The 19,647-nt window shown below is 43.4% G+C and overlaps 1 protein-coding gene across 1 annotated transcript in view; it reads left to right on the top strand.

The window, feature by feature from the left end:
* Window positions 1–8,045: 8,045 nt before the first annotated feature.
* The window catches only part of LIPI (lipase I), a 106,056-nt gene continuing 94,454 nt past the window's right edge, over window positions 8,046–19,647 (top strand). Inside the window, exon 1 of the mRNA XM_073584465.1 lies at window positions 8,046–8,227. Within this exon, the coding sequence (XP_073440566.1) occupies window positions 8,161–8,227 (67 nt within the window). The 5' untranslated portion in view covers window positions 8,046–8,160. The remainder of the gene's footprint in view (window positions 8,228–19,647) is intronic.

Genomic DNA, 19,647 nt, shown 5'->3' with positions numbered 1-19,647 from the left:
GGGGCACAACAGCAACATTGATAGTGAGCCAGGACTCAGGAGTAAGAAGTCCCCGAAGCAGGCTACAGCTGTCTGCCGTACAAGTAGAGTTCTTGGGAACATCTGTCAGGAGGCACTCCAGTGTAACTCACTACTAGGAGTACTTCACACTTAAAGGCGCTATAAGAGGAGACGTTCAGAAAGGCACATGTTGGCGGAGTGTTGGAAGGGAGCATTCCATCTGGCTTGGAGGTTGATTGAGTCCCTGACCCGGAGGACACAGCACAGAGGCAGGCACCTGTATGTGTACTACAGACTGTGAGTAAAGCTTTGGAACTACAAGCTCTGGTGTCCTCCATTCATTCTTGCGCCAACGCACCCAGCACCGCTACATCTGGGTACCAGCTTCTACACCGCTTGTGCCTCTCCTCTCCCCCTACATCTACACTGCCCTGGGGCTACTGCTCCACCTGTGGGGAGCTTCACCATCTTGGCTGCAACACACCACCAGCCCCAGAGGATCTGCACGCAGCGTCAGCTCAACATCTCACTTGCCGAACACCACAGGTGGCGTCATGAACTATTCCATTAACTACCTTCCACCATTCAATCTCCCCTAATACTTGGGTGCCCAGGGCCACGGACTGGGTCACTGCTGCTGTGACACATCCCGCCGACACCGGCCCGGTACCGAGTGCCCCACGGCCCTGGCAGGGCGACCCACCCGCAAAGCCCCAATCCGTCCTCTCTTATCCACCCATAGCTAAATTCCACCAATTACCACCATGTTATCCTTCAAATTTGAATCCTAACAGCCAGTCTCTGTCATGGGGCCTCCTCTTAACTCCGTTCATATCTAGCCACCTCCTCTCTGGTTGGTACATATAGCTGACAATAATCATGTGGGCACTGGGACCTTAGAAGGGCTGACTAGTTTAGAAAACCCATTTTGGGTACCCTTTTAGAAAATTCTGTATATGTAGTGGGGGACCTCTGCTCAGGATCCTGCTCTTGGCAGTGTGGAAACCGGTTAGAAACAGCATCTTTTACTCTGGAGGACTTGACCTGACCTGCATTACACAGACATCCCAATAATTCGAATGGGCACTGTGTAGTGATGAGCGAGTATACTCGTTGCTCGGGTTTTTCTGAGCATGCTCGGGTGTCCTCCTAGTATTTTGGCGTGTTCGGAGATTTAGTTTTCCTCGCCTTATCTGCATGATTTGCGACTGCTAGACAGCTTGAATACATGTGTGCAATGCCTGTTTGTTAGGGAATTCCCACATGTATTCAGCCTGTCTACAAGTCGCAAATCATGCAGATGAGACGACGAAAACGAAATCTCCGAGCAAGCCAAAATACTTGGAGGACACCCCGAGCATGCACGGAAAAACCCGAGCAACGAGTATACTCCCTCATCACTAGTCCTGTGTCATACTTCACTTTCCCCGTGAAGGCATTGCAGGGAAATACTGCCAGGTTTTTCAACAGATTTATTATTCCTCACAGTTTGTCAAATGACCTTTCTAACCTATAAATATTATTATTTATTGTTATAGCGCCATTTATTCCATGGCGCTTTACATGTAAGGAGGGGTATACATAATAAAAACAAGTACAATAATGTTAAACAATACAAGTCATAACTGGTTCAGGAGGGGAGAGGACCCTGCCCGCGAAGGCTCACAATCTACAAGGGATGGGTGAGAATACAGTAGGCGAGGGTAGAGCTGGTCATGCAGCGGTTTGGTTGATCGGTGGTTACTGCAGGTTATAGGCTTGTCGGAAGAGTTGGGTCTTCAGGCTCTTTTTGAAGGTTTCGATGGCAGGTGAGAGTCTGATATGTTGTGGTAGAGAGTTCCAGAGTAGGGGTGATGCGCGAGAGAAATCTTGTATGCGATTGTGGGAAGAGCAGATAAGAGGGGAGTAGAGAAGGAGATCTTGTGAGGATCGGAGGTTCCGTGCAGGAAAGTACCGGGAGACGAGGTCACAGATGTATGGAGGAGACAGGTTGTGGATGGCTTTGCATGTCATGGTTAGGGTTTTGTACTGGAGTCTCTGGGCAATGGGGAGCCAGTGAAGGGATTGACAGAGGGGAGAAGCTGGGGAATAGCAGGGGGACAGGTGGATTAGTCGGGCAGCAGAGTTTAGAATAGATTGGAGGGGTGCGAGAGTGTTCGAGGGGAGACCACAGAGCAGGAGGTTGCAGTAGTCAAGGCGAGAGATGATGAGGGCATGGACTAGGGTTTTTGCAGATTTTTGGTTGAGGAATGAACGGATTCGTGAAATATTTTTGAGTTGAAGTCGGCAGGAAGTGGAAAGGGCTTGGATATGTGGTTTGAAGGAGAGATCAGCGTCAAGGATTACCCCAGGCAGCTAGCTTGTGGGACTGGGGAGAGTGGGCAGCCATTTACTGTAATGGATAGGTTCATTGGGGGGTCACGTGAGATGGGGGAAAGATGATGAATTCTGTTTTGTCCATGTTAAGTATCAGAAATCTAGCGGAGAAGAAGGATGAAATAGTGGAAAGACATTGAGGGATTCTGGTTAGTAGGGAGGTGATAGGTGATATCTGGTCCAGAGATATAGATCTGTGTGTCATCAGCATAGAGATGATACTGAAAGCCATGAGATTCTATGAGCCTAAAGATTGCCCGAAGTGGAGAACCATTTTCCCTGGAATTGTTTACAGGTAGATTTAATAACTGAACTAGGATTGTCATTGAGGGCACAATGTGAACTGTTGTTGGTGCGATCATTTACATTGAGATTGTTCTTGTATATCACATGGTTTCCTAACAGTGAAGTAATGCCTTGGGAACCCTTTCTACTGCATTCCTGCCAGTCTGACTCATGCTTAGTCACATCAGTTTCAACCTCTCCACTTCATTCTCGATTTCCAAATGCAATAACTTTCTCTCTCTCTCTCTCTATATATATATATATATACATACAGTATATAGAAAAAGGTTGAAAAACAGCACAAAGAAGCCAAAAAAATTCGGGTGCAAGCCTTCCAGGTACATACCAAACCTCCAAATAGTCCTTCAAAAAAGAAAGCAGCACACCATATGGATTTCAATAAGGTGCTATTTAAATAGCCCATGAGGCTCAGTGCCCATGCAGCAACGTTTCGGTTCAGTAGGTGTGAACCTTTTTCAAGCTTGAAAAAGGTTCACACCTACTGAACCGAAACGTTGCTGCATGGGCATATAGCCTCATGGGCTATTGAAATACCACCTTATTGAAATCCATATGGTGTGCTGCTTTCTTTTTTGAAGGACTATATATATATATATATATATATATATATACACTCACTGGCCACTTTATTAGGTACACCATGCTAGTAAGGGGTTGGACCCCCTTTTGCCTTCAGAACTGCCTCAATTCTTCGTGGCAGAGATTCAACAAGGTGCTGGAAGCATTCCTCAGAGATTTTGGAACATATTGACATGATGGCATCACACAGTTGGCGCAGATTTGTCGGCTGCACATCCCTGATGCGAATCTCCCGTTCCACCACATCCCAAAGATGCTCTATTGGATTGAGATCTGGTGACTGAGGAGGCCATTTGAGTACAGTAAACTCATTGTCATGTTCAAGAAACCAATCTGAGATGATTCGAGCTTTATGACATGGCGCATTATCCTGCTGAAAGTAGCCATCAGATGTTGGGTACATTGTGGTCATAAAGGGATGGACATGGTCAGCAACAATACTCAGGTAGGCTGTGGCGTTGCAACGATGCTCAATTGGTACCAAGGGGCCCAAAGAGTGCCCAGAAAAAATTCCCCACACCATGACACCACCACCACCAGCCTGAACCGTTGATACAAGGCAGGATGGATCCATGCTTTCATGTTGTTTACGCCAAATTCTGACCCTACCATCCGAATGTCGCAGCAGAAATCGAGACTCATCAGACCAGGCAACGTTTTTCCAATCTTCTACTGTCCAATTTCGATGAGCTTGTGCAAATTGTAGCCTCAGTTTCCTGTTCTTAGCTGAGAGGAGTGGTACCCAGTGTGGTCTTCTGCTGCTGTAGCCCATCTGCCTCAAAGTTCGATGCACTGTGCGTTCAGAGATGCTCTTCTGCCTACCTTGGTTGTAACGGGTGGCAATTTGAGTCACTGTTGCCTTTCTATCAGCTCGAACCAGTCTGCCCATTCTCCTCTGACCTCTGGCATCAACATGGCATTTCCGGCCACAGAACTGCCGCTCACTGGATTTTTTTTCTTTTTCGGACCATTCTCTGTAAACCCTAGAGATGGTTGTGCGTGAAAATCCCAGTAGATCAGCAGTTTCTGAAATTCTCAGACCAGCCCTTCTGGCACCAACAATCATGCCACGTTCAAAGGCACTCAAATCACCTTTCTTCCCCATACTGATGCTCGGTTTGAACTGCAGGAGATTGTCTTGACCATGTCTACATGCCTAAATGCACTGAGTTGCCGCCATGTGATTGGCTGATTAGAAATTAAGTCTTAACACACAGTTGGACAGGTGTACCTAATAAAGTGGCCAGTGAGTGTATATATATATATATATATATATATATATATAGTAGTGCTGCGGTAGCACCCTATGCAGTGATGAGGCAGTGACCCAGCAAAGTTCAAAGCAAAAACGTCTCTTTAATGTTCAACTCACAAAACACAGTACACGATATCCTCCGGATCACAGCCGGGAAACAGAACAGTCCACCTCCGGATCGCAGCCGGGAACAAGACAGTCCACCTCCGGTTCGCAGCTGGGCACATTCTCTGGATTACAGTCACTAAACACGCCAGTCCACCTCTGACCTGTTGCCATGGGCGACTGCACCGCCTTGTTAATGTCCAACTCACAGCACTACACAGTACACGATATCCTCCGGATCACACCCGGGAACCATATCCTCCAGTTTACAGTCACTAAACATGCCAGTTCACCTCTGACTTTTGCCGTGGGTGACTGCACCGCTGTGTACAATGTGGGTGCCAGGCCTTCCAGCTGCCTTGGCTGTTTGGCTCTGCTTGCCTGTGTTGCCTCACACAGGTGGAGCTCTGTAGAGCCCTCTGCTCTGTACTCCTACAAACACCAGACTGGCACACCCAAACCCTTTACTGCAGGGTTTTTAACTAGAATCTGTGGCCTTCAGCCACATGGAATACCTGGCCCGGAATGAAACGGACTGCAACACTACCATCTGTAGTGTGTTTCAATACACAAAAAGCCCAGAGCAGGGTTTCCCTAAATCTGCCTTGGACAACCAGCATGTCCAAGACCTACGCCTGTGACTGCAATGCACTCTCATGGCCTCAATACACCTCATCCTGGGGGAAACATACATCCTCACGTGTAACACCAGTCACTGCCTCACAATATACATCAATATATATATATATATAAACAGATCAGATTTTTTTTAATTTAAACTGGATAATTTTTGTGGGAAACTGAAACAAGTCTTTATTAAATGGATACATTTTTGCATTGAAAAGACCAACAACATAATTTCAGAAATTACTTGTAAATTTGCTTTTCATGTAGAACTACTTAGGAAATAAAGCTAGCATGAAAACCAAAGCAGTGTGCAACCTAGTGATTAAAGGTTTTATCCAAAACATTTTTTTCTTAATTATTTTACTATGGGCCTAAAAAGTAAAATTGTTGTGCCCTTTATTCCCGGCGCCAATCTATGCCAGCACTGCGCTGTGACTGACCACTCCTGTCGGCGAATCAGCAGCTTCTGCTGATGTCATGTTGACAGACCAGTGGCTTTTTTCTGCTCTGCTCAGTTGACGGGGTGTGAGTGCTGACGTCATGCTGATTGACAACCAGCTACCCTCTGCCTATTCAGCTGTCAATCAGCATGATTTCGGCAGTCACGCCCTGTCAACAGAGCAGTCTGGAGAAGGAAGGGCTGCTCTATTGACATTGAGCTGTTAAATCACCAGCAGGATTGGTCAATGGCCGCTCTGTGTTGGCGCCGGGTAAAACAAGCAGATATTTAGAAACTACCTGCCTGTTCGTTTTTAAGACCACAGTAAAAAAAAATTCCTAGATGGAGCCTTTATATATTTTGAAAATGTAGATTATTTAAAAAGCACTTTTAAATTGATTTTTTTTTTTAAGTTAATCTGAGTATGTCCTACAATTGCTGCTTTTCCACTGATTCTGGAACAGTTTGTGTTTTCCTTCTGTGCCTCTCCATTTCAAAGTTATACCCCAGCTATTATAGATTCATATTTTCTGCTCAACCAACTGAGTTTATAACGCAGAACTTCCTTTTAGAGCCATATGGAAAAATAATTAAAAGACATTTGAAAGTACACATTTTTTGATTTTCTACAATTATGACATTGCAGCTACATAATATTGAGAGTACATATACAATTTAAAGAGACATGGGTATACAGTAGTCACAATTTGTCCTCAGAACTACAGTTTGCATTTGCATAATTGCAGTGGGCATGGCGATCAATATTTTCCATGTTCGCATGTATAAAAATGCATTATTCTCTGCAAGTTTCCACAGCAAAATACGCATTTAGCAATCTGCTTTGATTGTTGCAGTTTTGGTGCTGATTTGAAGCTGTGTTTTTTTTAGTATAGAAACACTGGGATAAGAATTAATGATGTTAAAAAATCTGTAGCATAAAAAGACCGTTGCAGGTTGCTATGGCGTTTGAAGCTAAAACTGCATGTTCTACTGGATTTTAATTCAGCTTTACCCTTTATTTCACCCTATACATTGCTTTAAAATCAGCAACACAAGTCAATTTCCACACATTTTTGTTTCTGCAATGTGTAGATTTGATTTGATAAAACAACCACTTGGCTCGTACTGTAGAGTGCTGCGGATGTTACACCTGCTATTAACTGAAAATTAAATCCAAACCTACAGGGCCTTGTGTGAAAAAGTGATTGCCCTCCAAAATCCTAAAAACTGTTTGGACGACCCTTAGCAGCAACAACTGCAATCAAGTGTTTGTGATAACCTGCAATGAGTCTTTTGCCACGCTCTGGAGGAATTTTGGTCCACTTTGCAGAATTGTTGTAATTCAGCCACATTGGATGGTTTTCGAGCATGAACCATCTTATGAAGGTCATGCCACAGAATCTCAATCAGATTAAGATCCGAACTTTGACTAAACCACTCCAAAGTCTTAATTTTGTTTTTCTTAAGCCAGAGGTGGACTTGCTGGTGTGTTTTGGATCATTGTCCTGCTGCATAACCCAAGTGGGCTTCAGCTTGAAGTCACTAACAGATGGCCGAACATTCTTCTTCCTTTTTTTTTGTAGACAGCAGAATTCTTTGTTTCATTTACCACAGCAAGTCTTCCAGGTCCTGAAGCATCAAAACAGCCTCAGACCATCATACTACCACTTCCATATTTTACTGTTGGTATGATGTTCCTTTTCTGAAATACTGTTACTTCTTCTAAGCCAGATGTAAGGGGACATACACCTTCCAAAAAGTTCAACCTTTGTCTTGTCAGTCCACAGAGTATTCTACGAAAATTCTTGGGGATTATCATAAAGTTTTCTGTCAAAACTGTGACGAGCCTTTATGTTCTTCTTGCTCAGTAGTGGTTTTCATCATGAACACAGCCGCAACATATGCAGGGATTGCCTGTTTGTTAGGTAATCCCTGCATGTGCTGTAGCTGTTGAACAGCAGCGAGACATGCAGCCCCAGGGACTAGAACATATTATCCTAGCACGCCGAAGTCACTCGGTTAGCTCCCAAGCATGTTCCGATTACACCTGGTCAGAGCACGTTCGCTCATCACTAAGGGACATTCAAATATGGACCTTTGGGATGGTAAGAAATTAACTGACCTAATTGCTCCGCTGATCCATGCTACATCACCCTCTGGAATCTGTCTTCATTGGTGATAATTTATCATGAACACCCAGAAAAAATTATACTGTAAAGTGGAAATACAGGTTCCACTGCAGCTGCCTGATTCCAGACAGTTCATGGTTAATTGAAGGTGCGATGAAATCAGCTGTCTTGAAGTTGCCCATCCCTAGTAAGGAGGAGTCCAGGTAGGCAGCACCTTGAAGCTGTCACTTAAAGGCTCCACACTTCCTGCCTGTCACCCTGTGTGCACAGATCCAGACCGTCCTGCGCTGTTTCTGCTGCCAACACCTCTTCTTTCATGAACTCTGAGAGCATTAGCTTCACTTATGCAGTTAAAGTTGTGCCTGGGTCTCTGCTTCATCCTCCTCTGTCAGATCTACTGTGTGAAACCTGGTAAGGATTGCTACTTTGTACTTTAAACTTTATTCTGGAATTAGAATTCTAAGAAATCCTCTAGAACTGTATAATGTGTTATCAGGATTGCACAGATGATAGGATGCAGACCCATTCTACCGGTGCTGCCATAGTGGCGCTGGTTATGGTGGCCTGTATTTTATGACTGGTATTCTCAGGGGCTGTCACTGTTCATCTCATTATCATCCATTCACAGACTAGACTGTTGCCTCCATTCACATATTCAAGGAACTATACATTCTATCCTTTGGGGAACTGCAGCCAGATGTTGTATGATATTCAATAGTTTTTCATCGTAAACCCTGGAATAAGGTTCTGCACCAAAGATTTTATAATCGGTGGCTCCCACAATCTGTAGATCACTAGCACTTAGAAAACTCCCAGAGCATACTGGAAGTTTGCAGGTTCACTTCTGCAAAAGAGTCACAGGTTGCAAAACATGGATCTGAAGAGTGTTGTACTCTAGGGTTTTATACAGACACAGGTTATTTTTTGTTTTGTTTTTTTTAAAACTGACCAATTTTCAGCTTTGTTTTGGATCAGATTTTCAGCAGTGTTTGTTCAATGTTTCAGTTTCTACCATCAGTGATTTTCTCATATGCAAAAAAAAAGACTAACTACAGAACTTCTCCTACCCATGCCTAATTTATTTCAGTTCTTCAATGCAAAAAGTGAAACTCATATATTATATAGACTCATTACAAAGAGTGATCTATTTCAAGTGTTTATTGTGAAAACCCAAAAGTGATTATCTCAGTAAATTAAAATACTTTATAATACCAGCTTGAAAAATGATTTTAAAATCCAAAATATTGGCCTTCTGAAATGTATGTTCGGTAAGTGCACTAAATACTTGGTCGGGGCTCCTTTGGCATCAATTACTGCATCAATGTGGCGTGGCATGGAGGCGACCAGCCTGTGGCACTGTTGAGGTGTTATGGAAGCCCAGGTTGCTTTGATAGCAGCCTTCAGCTCGTCTGCATTGTCGGGTCTGGTGTCTCTCGTCTTCCTCTTGATAATACTCCATAGATTCTCTATGGGGTTAAGGTCAGGTGAGTTTGATGCCAATCAAGCACAGTGATACTGTTGTTTGTAAACCAGGAATTGGTACTTTTGGCAGTGTGGACAGGGGACAAGTCCTGCTGGAGAATTAAATTTCCATCTCTAAAAGCTTGTCAGCAGAGGGAAGCATGAAGTGCTCTAAAATTTCCTGGTAGACGGCTCCGCTGACTTTGGTCTTGATAAAACACAGTGGACCTACACCAGCAGATGACATGGCTCCCCAAACCATCACTGATTGTGGAAACTTCACACTAGACCTTGGAAATCAAGGTCCCAGAGTCTGGAGGAAGAGTGGAGAGACAGACAATCCAAGGTGCTTAAGGTCTCAACACCTCAGCAGTGCCACAGGCTGATCGCCTCCATGTCACGCCACATTGTTGCAGTAATTACTACGACCATTTTACATCATGCAAGTTTGGGTCCCCATTGGCTTCTATGGGGTTCGGGTAAAGTTCTGGTACCCAAGCCAAACTTTGGACTAAAGTTCAGTTGAACCCAAACATCCACGGGTCCACTCATCCTTACTCTTTACCACCATCCGTTGTGTCACGTTAGTAAAGGCAGACAGCATGGTGAGGGGCAGGCTTTCAAATGAGGCTGAATGAATAATTTGAAATCAATGATTAAGGGGTGCATCCCAATGATTCTGTGCATGTTTTGTATCTGCATGTTACACAGAAGGCAGAGCAGTGATTGAATTGTGATATGCTATGATTGCAGGGGATCAGTCAGTGTAAACCCGCCATACATCCATGTTCAGGCTTCTGTTCTTCTGAACTTGAATTTCCTGAACATTGCATTCACATTGCTTGTTAGCCTGTGGGCTTATCTTTGTGTGATCCATTATGGGTGGATTTGCAACGTCAAAGGCAGATTCCTGAGATTATTCATCTTTGTTGTCAGTGTCTCGCTGTCAGGCCACGTTCAGGTCATGACTTAAGTTCAGTCTTTGCTCAGTATATTATATCAGTATTTGTAAACCAAACCAGGATTGAGTGAAAAATCCAGAAGTGCTGACGTGTTTCTATTATACTTTTCGTCTCATCGCTCCACTCCTGATTTTAGCTTTCAAATACTGATGCAAAATCCAGAACGTGTGAACATGGCCTTAGTCTGTTTTACAGTGACTCCATTATGGCAGTATATTTCTAGTAAATGGCCCAAATGAAGGAAGCAATAAAATAACGCACGCACTTCAGCTGTACTCCCACAATAAGTATTTGCTGCAGTTTTGATAATGCAGATTTTCTGCACCAGTCAGCTAAGGCTGGGTTCACATTAGCATTTGAGTCTGCAGCATATCATCTGCATCCGCAAACGCATGAAAAACGCATGCAAATGCATATTTACGCAGTGTTTTTTAATCCACCTCATCTTACGCATGACGCCAAAAAAAGCTGCGTTTTTGCACGCGTTTGCATTGCTTATGCGCATGCGTTCGATATGACATCAGACAAAAATGGGCGTGTCTCATGATATTTCTATTTACATTTTGAAGAACGCATGCGTATCAAACGCATGTGCACACATGTCCTTGTGTACGCATGCGTTCCCATAGACAGTAATGCGTTTTTTTGACACACTCATCAGCATGAGCATGACTGTGCATATTTGATGGATTTTTGCTGCTTCCAAAAATGCAACATGTTGCATTCGCCGGACCCCGCAGCACGCCGAAAAACGACGCATGCGTACGCAGACGCATGCGAACTGATGCAAACGCATGCCCCTGCGTACACCATGTTAAAGATAGGCATGCGTTATGTGTACCTATCTATGCGGATGAAGCGCTGCGTGCACAGATGCAAATGTGAAACCAGCCTAAGTTAGGTTACTTGTTTTTCTATTGCTCCTTTCAGTGTGTTTTTTTTCAGCTGCATTTTATTTATTTTTTTGGTATGACCTTTTATATCTGCTTTGTTTTGAAAAGTTCCTTAGCCTTCATAAAACTTTTTTCTTAAATAAAATCAAGAGGGAATTACATGTGTTGTTATTGCTTTTCTGCAAAAAAAATGCACTGAAAACGAATATGCAAATTTTTCACATCTCATTCAAGTCTAAGTGGAATTCCACTAATAAAAAAAATTATGAAAATATACAGCAGAATAAAACACACCAAATATTCATTGTGGGAACTTGAATCTATGATCGTTTGAGCGATCACTATATACAGCAATACTTTAGCATTGTAGTGTATGGTGAAAATTACAATCTTCGAAGCCCATCTGCATGCTGAGCTTTATAGGAGTACCAAGATGGTGGTAATGGGGTCTCTTATAATATAAATTGCTAATCTTAATATCACAATCATTATATTTTTGGTGACCGATCCCTTACAAACCTCAACTACTATTATTATTGCCCTTTTAAAAGGGTAGAATGCAACCATCATAATTCTTAATATATCTGAGTAGACTCAGCATTTCATGCTGAAAAGTTGGACAATTTTTTTTCTCACTTGTCGTCCGGGTGCAATTTTTACAGCAGCTGTTATTAATCATTTACAGGACCATTTACAGTTTCCTATGTTACAGAACTGCAATATATCCATAAAAAAGGAATGCTAAATACTGTGGCACCGTACAGCATCCGATATTTTTTCATGCACTGATAGACTTGAATGGCCGAGTCTCATCTAATTTAAGAGAGAAACTAGTGCAAGTTCGTACAATTTTTTCACACACAGTTTTGATCAATGAAATAAATGGCTTGTTTGCACTGCCCCATTGAATAACATTGGTCAAGAGTGTTGTCCATTTTTTTACAATCATAGAATGTTAGATTTTGAAGGGACCTCCAGGGTCATCGTGTCCATTCCCTTGCTCGATGCCGGATTCACTAAGCCATCTCAGACAGAACGAGCCCTCACTCTGACTCTTAAAAATGTTGCTTCTTACAGACAGACCATGTATTTACATTTAGCATGTCCTTGCGTTGTTCCTGAATTGTCGGCTATGTCCAGCATCATGAGAATATTGGCTAGCGGGTTGGTGTTATTTACTTGGCTGAGACGAGAGGTGATCTCCTCCCATTACTGTCAAACATTGTCTGTCATTACCACCTACTGCCCTTACTATTTATCCCCAATTAAAAACCTATGCCTGCCACACCAATTTTGCCTTCTTTCATATAAAAAAACACCAACTGGACATTGTGGGTTTTTTTTCCACCCAGAAAGCCAGAAAGTGTATCAGCTCCTTGTGAACAAATGTGGTTTTCCAACTGCAATGTCAGACATTTTTTTTTTGGTACAAATTAAGATTTATTTTCAATCTGGAAGCTTTAAAAGAAACAAAAAATATATTGATCTTATTGACCACCCTCCACTGGTTCCATTCCAACTCTTCCCTTATACCCCATTGGTTACTAATTCCTGGCCTCTCTTATCACCCAGGACATAACTACTTGGCTCGCCACTGGTATACAGGGGCTTCTCACAAAATTAGAATATCATCAAAAAGTTAATTTATTTCAGTTCTTCAACACAAAAAATGAATCTCATATATTATATAGAGTCATTACAGAGTGATATATTTCAAGTATTTATTTCTGTTAATGTTGATGATTATGGCTTATCGCCAACGAAAACCCAAAAGTCATTATCTCAGTAAAATAGAATAATTAAAAAAAACTACTGTAAAAAGCTTCCTAAGCATTTAAAAAGGTCCCTTAGTCTGTTTCAGTAAGCTCCACAATCATGGGGAAGACTGCTGACTTGACAGATGTCCAGAAGGCAGTTATTGACACACTCCACAAGGAGGGTAAGCCACAAAAGGTCCTTGCTAAAGAAACTCAAATAAATAAGGCATCACTCTGTAGCGCCATAGCTTAAAAACATGAAATCTGAAAATTGAACTGCATTACTGCACTAGACATATGAAAAATTGAGAATGCTTAGCGCATAAATTGGTCAATTCATGTGTACCTGAAAGCAACATTAAGGCGATTCTCGTTTTTCAGGACCTAACACTGCCAAACCTCTTTTAGACTAAAGTCTTCATCTGTATGGGAACATGTGAATCCTCTCTTGGACTAAAATCGATATCTCTATGGAGGGGAAGGGTCCTGCTGTGATTAAAAATGCCTGAGGCTAAGAGGCGGAGTGCTCAGTCTGAAAGCTAATGAATAGAAATCTCAAAAAACTGACCATCACAAGTGACACTTGAAAGCGCTGCTGCATCACTGCCAAACCAGCAGCTGTGGCTGACTTTTGGAAATGGGAGCATATATGTCATACCTTCACAAAGTAGGTTAGGCAAGTACCTGCATGTTCATTGGTTGTCTAACAGGCGCCAATCATGTGGGGTGTGGACTCGAGCACAGCACTCGAGCATCCAAGGTACACGATCGAGTGCCGAGCATTCCCAAGCACCCCAATACTTGATCGAGCAAACTGACCCATCTGTTGTGAGCTCATTTTTGGGTTTGCCTCTGGCTTCTGGTGAGGGTTGTGGAGCTGGCTGTGCTGACAGAGGAGTAGTGAGTTCTCTATCTGGACTCCCTCTGTTGGTGAAGGGAGGTAATGAAGCTGATCTAAATGGCAGAGACCGGCCACCTCAGGAAGAGGACTGTGATTGGACATCAGGAATTTCTGATTAGATTTAAGGCAGCCGACTCCCTAGTTTCTTGCTGGTGATTTCTCCTGACTGTGGCTTCAGGTTTCCAGTTTGGTTCCTGCCTTCTTAAAGCTAAGTTTTCTCTGCTATTGTTCATATGAGTTTTCGTCTGGTTTACTTAGTTTTTGTGTTCAGCCAGCCCTGGCTGGGACTGGGCTGAATCCCCATTTTGTCTCTGATCAGTTGATCTCTTTTGCTCTGTCTTCAGAATATACCTGAGTGCTGATATAGGGTATTGAAGTCTAGCGACTTCAGGGCCTTTTTCTATCAGACGTGTTGGACATTTTTTGGCAGGGTTTTTTGCGTGATTGCAGACAGCAGCTTTTCTTTCCTGTCCTTTCTAGTTAGTGAGGGCCTCATCGTTTGCTCAGCCTATCTTTCTATCTGTGTTTGTGTTTTCATCTTGTTTCACTGACAATACATGTTGGGGGCTGTCTATTGCTTTGGGGTCTGCTCTGGGGCAGTTTAGATTTTCCCTTTCTTTGTTTAGGCTTATTTAGTTCTCCGGCCGTGACGAGGCATCTAGAACCACCGTAGGCATGCTCCATGGCTATTGCTAGTTGTGTGGATAGGATCAGGGGTCTGCAATCCGCTAGTTACCAACCTCTCTGGTTTTCTGGGCTTAGCTTGCTTTTGTTTTTTCCTCATCGTTGACTCATTCATAACAGAATCACCAGCCATACCGCAGATTCTAGGGTACTCAAAAGCAGGAGAGAATTGTAAAAAAAAAAAAAAAAAGTGTCGGATTTTTTATATATATATATATATATATATATATATATATATATGTATATTTTCTCCTCTTTATCTCTGGGGCCGTAGGAGGATTCTTTTTTTTCTTTCTCCTTGATGGAGATTAAGCAATTGTCTGATCGTGTGGAGCAGCTTGCTGCTGAAGTGCGGGAATTTCCGCCTATCTCACTCATTCACATGCGGTTGAACCAAAGATCCCAACGCCTGATGTGTTTTTTGGGGATCGGTCTAAATTTTTGAATTTTAAGAATAATTGTAAATTATTTCTTGCCTTGAAGCCTAACTCATCGGGGAGCTCTGCGCAGCAGGTTAAAATTGTCATCTCCTTGCTGCGCGGCGATCCCCAGGATTGGGCGTTTTCTTTGACACCTGAAGATCCTGTTTTGACTAATGTGGATGCATTTTTTCAAGCCTTGGGGTTGTTATATGATGAACCTAATGCTATTGATCAAGCTGAGAGAGCCCTATTGGCATTGAACCAGGATCAGGATCCTGCAGAGTTATACTGTCAGAAATTCCAAAAGTGGGCGGTCCTTACTACATGGAATGATAGTGCATTGGCAGCTCTCTTTCAGAAGGGTTTGTCTGAAACTTTAAAAGATACTATGATGGGATTTCCTGTTCCCTCTGGTCTTGACGACTCTATGTCATTAGCCATTCAAGTTGATCGGCGTTTACGTGAACGCAAGACTACACGGGAGGCGCTGCCACATTTTGAACAAATGTCTGAACCTATGCAATGTGATAGAGTTTTGTCTAGGGCGCAACGTCAGGAGTTTAGAAGGCGTAATAAGCTGTGTTTTTTCTGTGGAGATGCCTCTCATGTTATTTCTGTCTGCCCTAAACGAGAGAATCGTTTTGCACACACATTTGCTGTGGGTGGTGTACAACCTAAGTTTCTTTTGGCAATTACTCTGATCTGCTCCTTATCCACATTTTCCGCCAAGGCTTTTGTGGATTCAGGAGCGGCCTTGAATCTGATGGACTTTGATTTTGCTAAACGTCGTGGTTTTCCTATGACACCTCTGCGGACGCCTATTCCTTTAAGGGGTATTGATGCTATTCCTTTGGCGAAGAATAAACCTCAGTTTTGGACCCAGGTGATAATGTGGGTCACCCCAGACCACCAAGAAATTTGCAGATTTTTGGTGTTGCATAATTTACATGATACCATTGTTCTGGGTTTTCCCTGGTTGCAAACCCATAATCCGGTTTTGGATTGGAAATCTGTGTCTGTGGTGAGTTGGGGTTGTCGGTGTGCTCTTGGCGACACTCCTGTTTTCTCCACCTCTCCCCAGTCGCGTGATGTTCTTGACTATTTGTCTGATTTTTATGATGTATTTAGTGAGAGCAAGTCTGCATCTTTGCCTCCTCATAGGAGTTATGACTGTGCAATTGAGTTGAGACCTGGGTGTAAATTTCCCAAGGGTCGACTTTTCAATTTATCTGTACCCGAACACGAGGCTATGCGATCTTATATTAAGGACTCGTTGGTGAAGGGTCATACTAGACCATTCTCTTCGCCCTTAGGTGCTGGGTTTTTTTTCATGGCCAAGAAAGATGGTTCATTAAGGCCTTGTATTGACTATCCCCTCAACAAAATTACTGTTAAATATCAGTATCCCTTACCCCTGATTTCTGATTTATTCGCCAGAGATAAAGGTGCTTGCTGGTTTACTAAGCTTGACCTGAGGGGGGCATATAATCTTATTCGCATCAAGCATGGGGATGAATGGAAGACGGCGTTTAATACTCCGGAGGGACATTTTGAGTACCTGGTGATGCCTTTTGGGCTCACTAATGCTCCTTCTGTCTTCCAATCCTTCATGAATTATATTTTCCGGGACTTTGTGGATAAGTTTTTGATCATCTATCTGGATGATATTTTGATCTTTTCCAGGGATTGGGATTCTCATGTGGAACATGTTCGGACTGTGTTCCGATTTCTGAGAGTGAATTCCTTGTATGTTAAGGGATCGAAGTGCCTTTTTGGTGTACAGAGGATTTCTTTTTTGGGATTTATTTTGTCTCCGTCAACTATTGAAATGGACCTGGCCAAGGTACAGGCCATTTATGATTGGGTTCAACCCACTTCTTTGAAGGCTCTCCAGACGTTTTTGGGTTTTGCTAATTTTTATCGTACATTTATAGCTAATTTTTCAGGTATTGCTAAACCACTGACTGATTTAACTAAGAAGGGTGCTGATGTGCTGAATTGGTCTTCAGAGGCTGTTTCGGCCTTTCAGGAGCTGAAACAGAGGTTCACTTCTGCTCCGGTTTTGCGGCAACCTGATGTCTCACTTCCTTTTCAGGTGGAGGTAGACGCTTCAGAGATTGGTGCAGGAGCTGTTTTGTCCCAAAAAGATCCGGTGACGTCTAAAATGAATCCCTGTGCCTTCTTTTCCTGAAAGTTCTCCCCATCTGAACGCAACTATGATGTGGGGAAACGGGAATTGTTAGCCATGAAATGGGCATTTGAGGAGTGGAGACATTGGTTGGAGGGAGCTAGACATAAAGTTGTGGTCCTCACTGACCACAAGAATTTGATTTACCTTGAGTCGGCCAAACGCTTGAATCCTAGACAGGCTAGGTGGGCCTTGTTTTTTACACGTTTTGATTTTGTGGTCTCCTTTCTTCCAGGCACTAAGAATGTTAAGGCTGACGCCCTTTCTAGGAGTTTCTTTGCTGATTCTCCTATTGTGACCAAGCCTACTACCATCCTAGGTGAGGGGGTAGTTCTTTCTGCCATCTCGCCCGATTTGAGACATGCTCTGGAAGAATTTCAGAAAGACAAACCTGAGCGTTGTCCTATGGGAAAATTGTATGTTCCTGACCAGTGGAGGAAGAGAGTGATGTCTGAAGTTCATTGCTCCGCATTGGCTGGTCATCCAGGTAGAGAGTCGGTCTTTTTGGTGGCCTGCCTTATCTCGTGATGTCAGGAATTTTGTGCAGTCCTGTGGGACTTGTTCCCGGTCTAAACCCTGTTCTCGCTCTAGTGGGTTGTTGATGCCCTTGCCGGTGCCTAAGAGGCCATGGACCCATATTTCAATGGATTTTATTTCTGATCTTCCTGTCTCTCAGAGAATGACTGTTATCTGGGTGATTTGTGATAGATTCTCTAAGATGGTCCATCTTGTACCACTCCCAAAGTTGCCATCTTCCTCAGAGTTGGTACCCTTATTTTTACAACAGGTGTTTCGGTTGCTTGGGATTCCTGAGAACATTGTATCGGACAGAGGAGTTCAGTTTGTTTCCAGATTCTGGAAAGCCTTTTGTTCCAAGCTGGGAATTTAGTTGTCCTCCTCTGCGTTTCACCCTCAGACCAATGGGCAGACGGAGAGAACAAACCAGACTTTGGAGTCCTATTTGAGATGTTTTATATCTGCTGATCAGAATGATTGGGTTTCATTTTGCCCTTGGCCGAATTTGCTTTAAATAATAGAGCTAGTTCTGCCACCTTAATGTCCCCCTTTTTCTGTAACTTTAGGTTTCATCCTCGATTTTCTTCAGGGCAAGTGGAATCTTCAGCCTGCCCAGGTGTTGACACTGTGGTAGAGAGAATGCAGCAGATTTGGGACCAAGTAGTGGATAAGTTGTCTCTCTCCCAGGAAAAGGCCCAGCGGTTTTCTAACCGGCATAGGACCATTGGTCCCCGGTTTAAATTGGGTGATATGGTTTGGTTGTCATCAAAGAATATCTCTATGAAGGTGGCTTCTCCAAAGTTCAAGCCAAGATTTATTGGACCTTACAAGATTTTGGAGATTCTTAATCCGGTTTCTTTTCGATTGGCTCTTCCTGTTACGTTTAAGATCCATAACGTGTTTCATAAGTCGCTGTTGAAGAGATATGTTGAGCCAGTAGTTCCTATGGCGGCACCTCCTGACCCTGTATTGGTTAAAGGTAATGTGGAATATGAGGTAGAGAAAATACTGGATTCTCGTCTGGCTAGACGGAGACTCCAGTATTTGGTCAAGTGGAAGGTTTATGGCCAGGAGGACAATTCTTGGGTCTCTGCCTCTGATATTCATGCCGATAGATTGGTTCGTGCTTTTCATTGGGCCCATCCTGATCGGCCCGGTGGCGTGGATGAGGGTTTGGTGACCCCTCCTCAAGGGGGGGTACTGTTGTGAGCTCATTTTCGGGTTTGCCTCTGGCTTCTGGTGAGGGTTATGGAGCTGGCTGTGCTGACAGAGGAGTAGTGAGTTCTCTAGCTGGACTCCCTCTGTTGGTGAAGGGAGGTAATGAAGCTGATCTAAATGGCAGAGACCGGCCACCTCAGGAAGAGGACTGTGATTGGACATCAGGAATTTCTGATTGGATTTAAGGCAGCCAACTCCCTAGTTTCTTGCTGGTGATTTCTCCTGACTGTGGCTTCAGGTTTCCAGTTTGGTTCCTGCCTTGTTAAAGCTAAGTTTTCTCTGCTATTGTTCATATGAGTTTTCGTCTGGTTTACTTAGTTTTGTGTTCAGCCAGCCCTGGCTGAGACTGGGCTGAATCCCCATTTTGTCTCTGATCAGTTGATCTCTTTTGCTCTGTCTTCAAAATATACCTGAGTGCTGATATAGGGTATTGAAGTGTAGCGACTTCAGGGCCTTTTTCTATCAGACGTGTTGGACATTTTTTTTTTTTGGCAGGGTTTTTTGCGTGATTGCAGACAGCAGCATTTCTTTCCTGTGCTTTCTAGTTAGTGAGGGCCCCATCGTTTGCTCAGCCTATCTTTCTATCTGTGTTTGTGTTTTCATCTTGTTTCACCGACAATACATGTTGGGGGCTGTCTATTGCTTTGGGGTCTGCTCTGGGGCAGTTAGATTTTCCCTTTCTTTCTTTAGGCTTATTTAGTTCTCTGGCCGTGACGAGGCGTCTAGGACCACCATAGGCACGCTCCACGGCTACTGCTAGTTGTGTGGATAGGATCAGGGGTCTGCAATCCGCTAGTTACCAACCTCTTCGGTTTTCTGGGCTTAGCTT

The sequence above is a fragment of the Dendrobates tinctorius genome, unplaced genomic scaffold (assembly GCF_039654945.1).
Source record: "Dendrobates tinctorius isolate UK_male_01 unplaced genomic scaffold, ASM3965494v1 ptg000084l, whole genome shotgun sequence".
Taxonomy (NCBI): Eukaryota; Metazoa; Chordata; class Amphibia; order Anura; family Dendrobatidae; genus Dendrobates; species Dendrobates tinctorius.
Note: the sequence above shows the minus strand (reverse complement) of the source record. Positions and strands in the feature narration are given on the sequence as shown.